General features: G+C 55.6%; 1 protein-coding gene across 1 annotated transcript in view; it reads right to left on the bottom strand.

Annotated features, from left to right (window-relative positions):
- VOLCADRAFT_91191 (uncharacterized protein) overlaps positions 1-2,500 on the bottom strand; it is a gene marked incomplete at both ends in the record, with an annotated part of 13,390 nt that overhangs the window by 6,974 nt on the left and 3,916 nt on the right. The window contains 3 exons of the mRNA XM_002950673.1: positions 1-273; positions 537-632; positions 1,290-1,339. The exon at positions 1-273 is cut by the window's left edge and continues 369 nt beyond it. Of these exons, the coding sequence (XP_002950719.1) occupies positions 1-273; positions 537-632; positions 1,290-1,339 (419 nt within the window). The remainder of the gene's footprint in view (positions 274-536; positions 633-1,289; positions 1,340-2,500) is intronic.

The following is a 2,500-nucleotide window of genomic DNA, read 5'->3' as shown; positions in this document are numbered from 1 at the left end:
ACGAGTTACGGCCCCCTGCTGCTGCTGCTGCTGATGATGATGATGATGATGATGAGACTGTTGGTTGAAATTGTGGTGGTCCTTATCGTTGTTGATGTTGTTGATGTTGTTGTCGTTGTTGTCGTTGTTTTTGTTGATGTTGTTGATGTAGTCGTAGTCGTAGTAGTGGTGGGGGTCTGCTGTCAATCTCGCCAAAGAAGACATGACATTGCTCACATCCACACAGTTCAACAAGGGCGCCTGAGCACATAACTTCTCCTCAAGCCACATCATCTGCAACCACCAAGGTTCGAATCCTCTGGGATTAACATTTTGGGAAAATAATTACTTGGGGGGAAAATTCTAACTGGGAGAAATGGGGATTTAATGGAGACACTCTCCGTGTGGTGGTGATCATGCGAAACCCAAAGCGTCAAATCAACTGCCGACTGCAGTGCCTCCGGGTCCCCCGATTACTCTAATGCCCCTCTCCGATAGCAAAAACACATTTTCCCCCCACACCTCCCCCAAGCCGTACCTGCCCCGCCCGTACACACCTGTTCCGCATTAAGCTCCAGACTGCCCACCTTGGTCGCGCTGTTGAGGAAGAGGCAAAGGGACCGGACGCTGGGACCGTCGTCCCGATGGCAAGACTGCCCCGGGGAGGAGGCGGGAGGAGGAGGGGGGAGGGTTGGAGAAGGGGGGCAGAAAGGGGGGTATGCGGAGATTTGCGTTTTTCCGGTACATACATACATACGTATATACACACCCACAGTGTAACCAGTCCACAGTGTAATCAACGTCATACACACATACATACACACATACACACATACATACATACACACCCACAGTGTAATCAACGTCATACACACATACATACATGCATACAACCCACAACAACCCCAAAACACACGTACACGAGCGCACCTGCACCCTCCTGAACGCCGCCCTCACATCGCCGGCGTCCATCCTCCAGCCCATCTTACCCGCCGACCAAACCACGTGTGCGCAATCCAGTGCATTGGCCCGGTCGAGCAAACACATCCCGCCGCCGCCCTGCTGCTGCTGTTGCTGCTGTTGTTGCTGCTGCTGTTGCTGTTGCTGCTGCTGCTGTTGTTGCTGTTGTTGCTGCTGCTGTTGGGGGGTTACAGCCGGTATCTGCAGCTGCAGCGCATGCGAAGACCGAGACTGCTCCCGGGTCCTGGAGCCTAGCGGTTGACACACGTGAGTGGCAACACTGCGGGCGGTGTTGGTGCTGATGTTGGTGTTGATATCCTTTCCCTCTCCCCCCGCCGTTACCCCCCCACCTCCACCTCCACCTCCATCCCCCGCGAGGTGAGGGGTTTGCGGGGTGCTACTGTGGGGGGGTTGGGGGGGCCTTTCACTGAAGGCCCCGAACATCCTCTCTGCCAGGTGGGGGGGTGGCAGGTAGTCCAGGGAGGCCAGCGAGAACAGCACTCCGGACACCTCTCGGGGCCCCATGTCCGGCAGGTGCTGCTCGGCCTGGGCACGTGTGTGTGTGTTTGCGTGGGGGCGGGGTGGCGGGGTGCAGGGGGCTAGAGGGTGAGCTCGTCTGGGTGATTGGGGGGTACGACACAACGGTTTACACCCTTACTCCCGCTGTATATATATCTGTGTGCGTATATCCATGCATGCAGCCATATATTATGTAATATATATATATATACATATACATATATATTATATTTATATATAAATGATATATAAAGCCCCCTCGCGTTTGTTTTTCCCCTTTCAGCTCCTCCTCTCACCAAATTTTTCTCCTTGCCTCCCGCCTTCCCCCTTTCCCCCGCTGGCCGCCTCCCAAGTCCCCACCCACTTGAAAACACAGGTGCTGCAACATGCTCCTCAGCGCCCGACCCTCGGGTCGCTCGTCGTCCAGAAGCATCTGGAAGCTCGCACCACACCAGATGGGGGTTTTGGGGTTCCGCCAAGGCGGCCGCAGGCAGGAGCGAAGGGTTGAGAGGGGGGGTGTACGACAAAACACACACGATATCGACGAAAAGAAAAGAAAATACACCAAAGACGCATACTCCAAAATTAGACGGATAGGTGAAGGGAGTTGAAGGGGAGGAGGGGGTTCAGGGGGGAAAGGGGAGGCGACCTTACATACGCGGAAAGAGTCAGGGTAAACGTCAGTTGCATCGTACATCACGTGCAAGAGTCAATGACCAACAACCGGGAAGGCTGTTGTACAACAAGTACACACCAGGCATTGAAAGCCCCCCCCGCCCTCCACTCTTTCCAAACACAACCCATCTCCCCCAAACCATTTTCTCGCCCCCCTCTTCCCTTTCCAGTCGCCTGCTGACAATGCTTCATCTGTGTTTCTTGCACTTGACCTTCCCTCCCTCCCTCCCTCCCTCCCTCCCTCCTCCCTCCCTCCCCTCCACCGTTAACTTCCCCTCCTCCCCCCTTCCTCCCCCGGCCACCCCCCCACACACAGACACCCCCCATAAAATGTCCTGCCCTCCCCCCTTCCCTACCTCCCCCCCTT

Source organism: Volvox carteri (assembly GCF_000143455.1).
Source record: "Volvox carteri f. nagariensis unplaced genomic scaffold VOLCAscaffold_20, whole genome shotgun sequence".
Classification (NCBI taxonomy): Eukaryota; Viridiplantae; Chlorophyta; class Chlorophyceae; order Chlamydomonadales; family Volvocaceae; genus Volvox; species Volvox carteri.
This window is presented reverse-complemented; position numbering and strand designations above follow the sequence as displayed.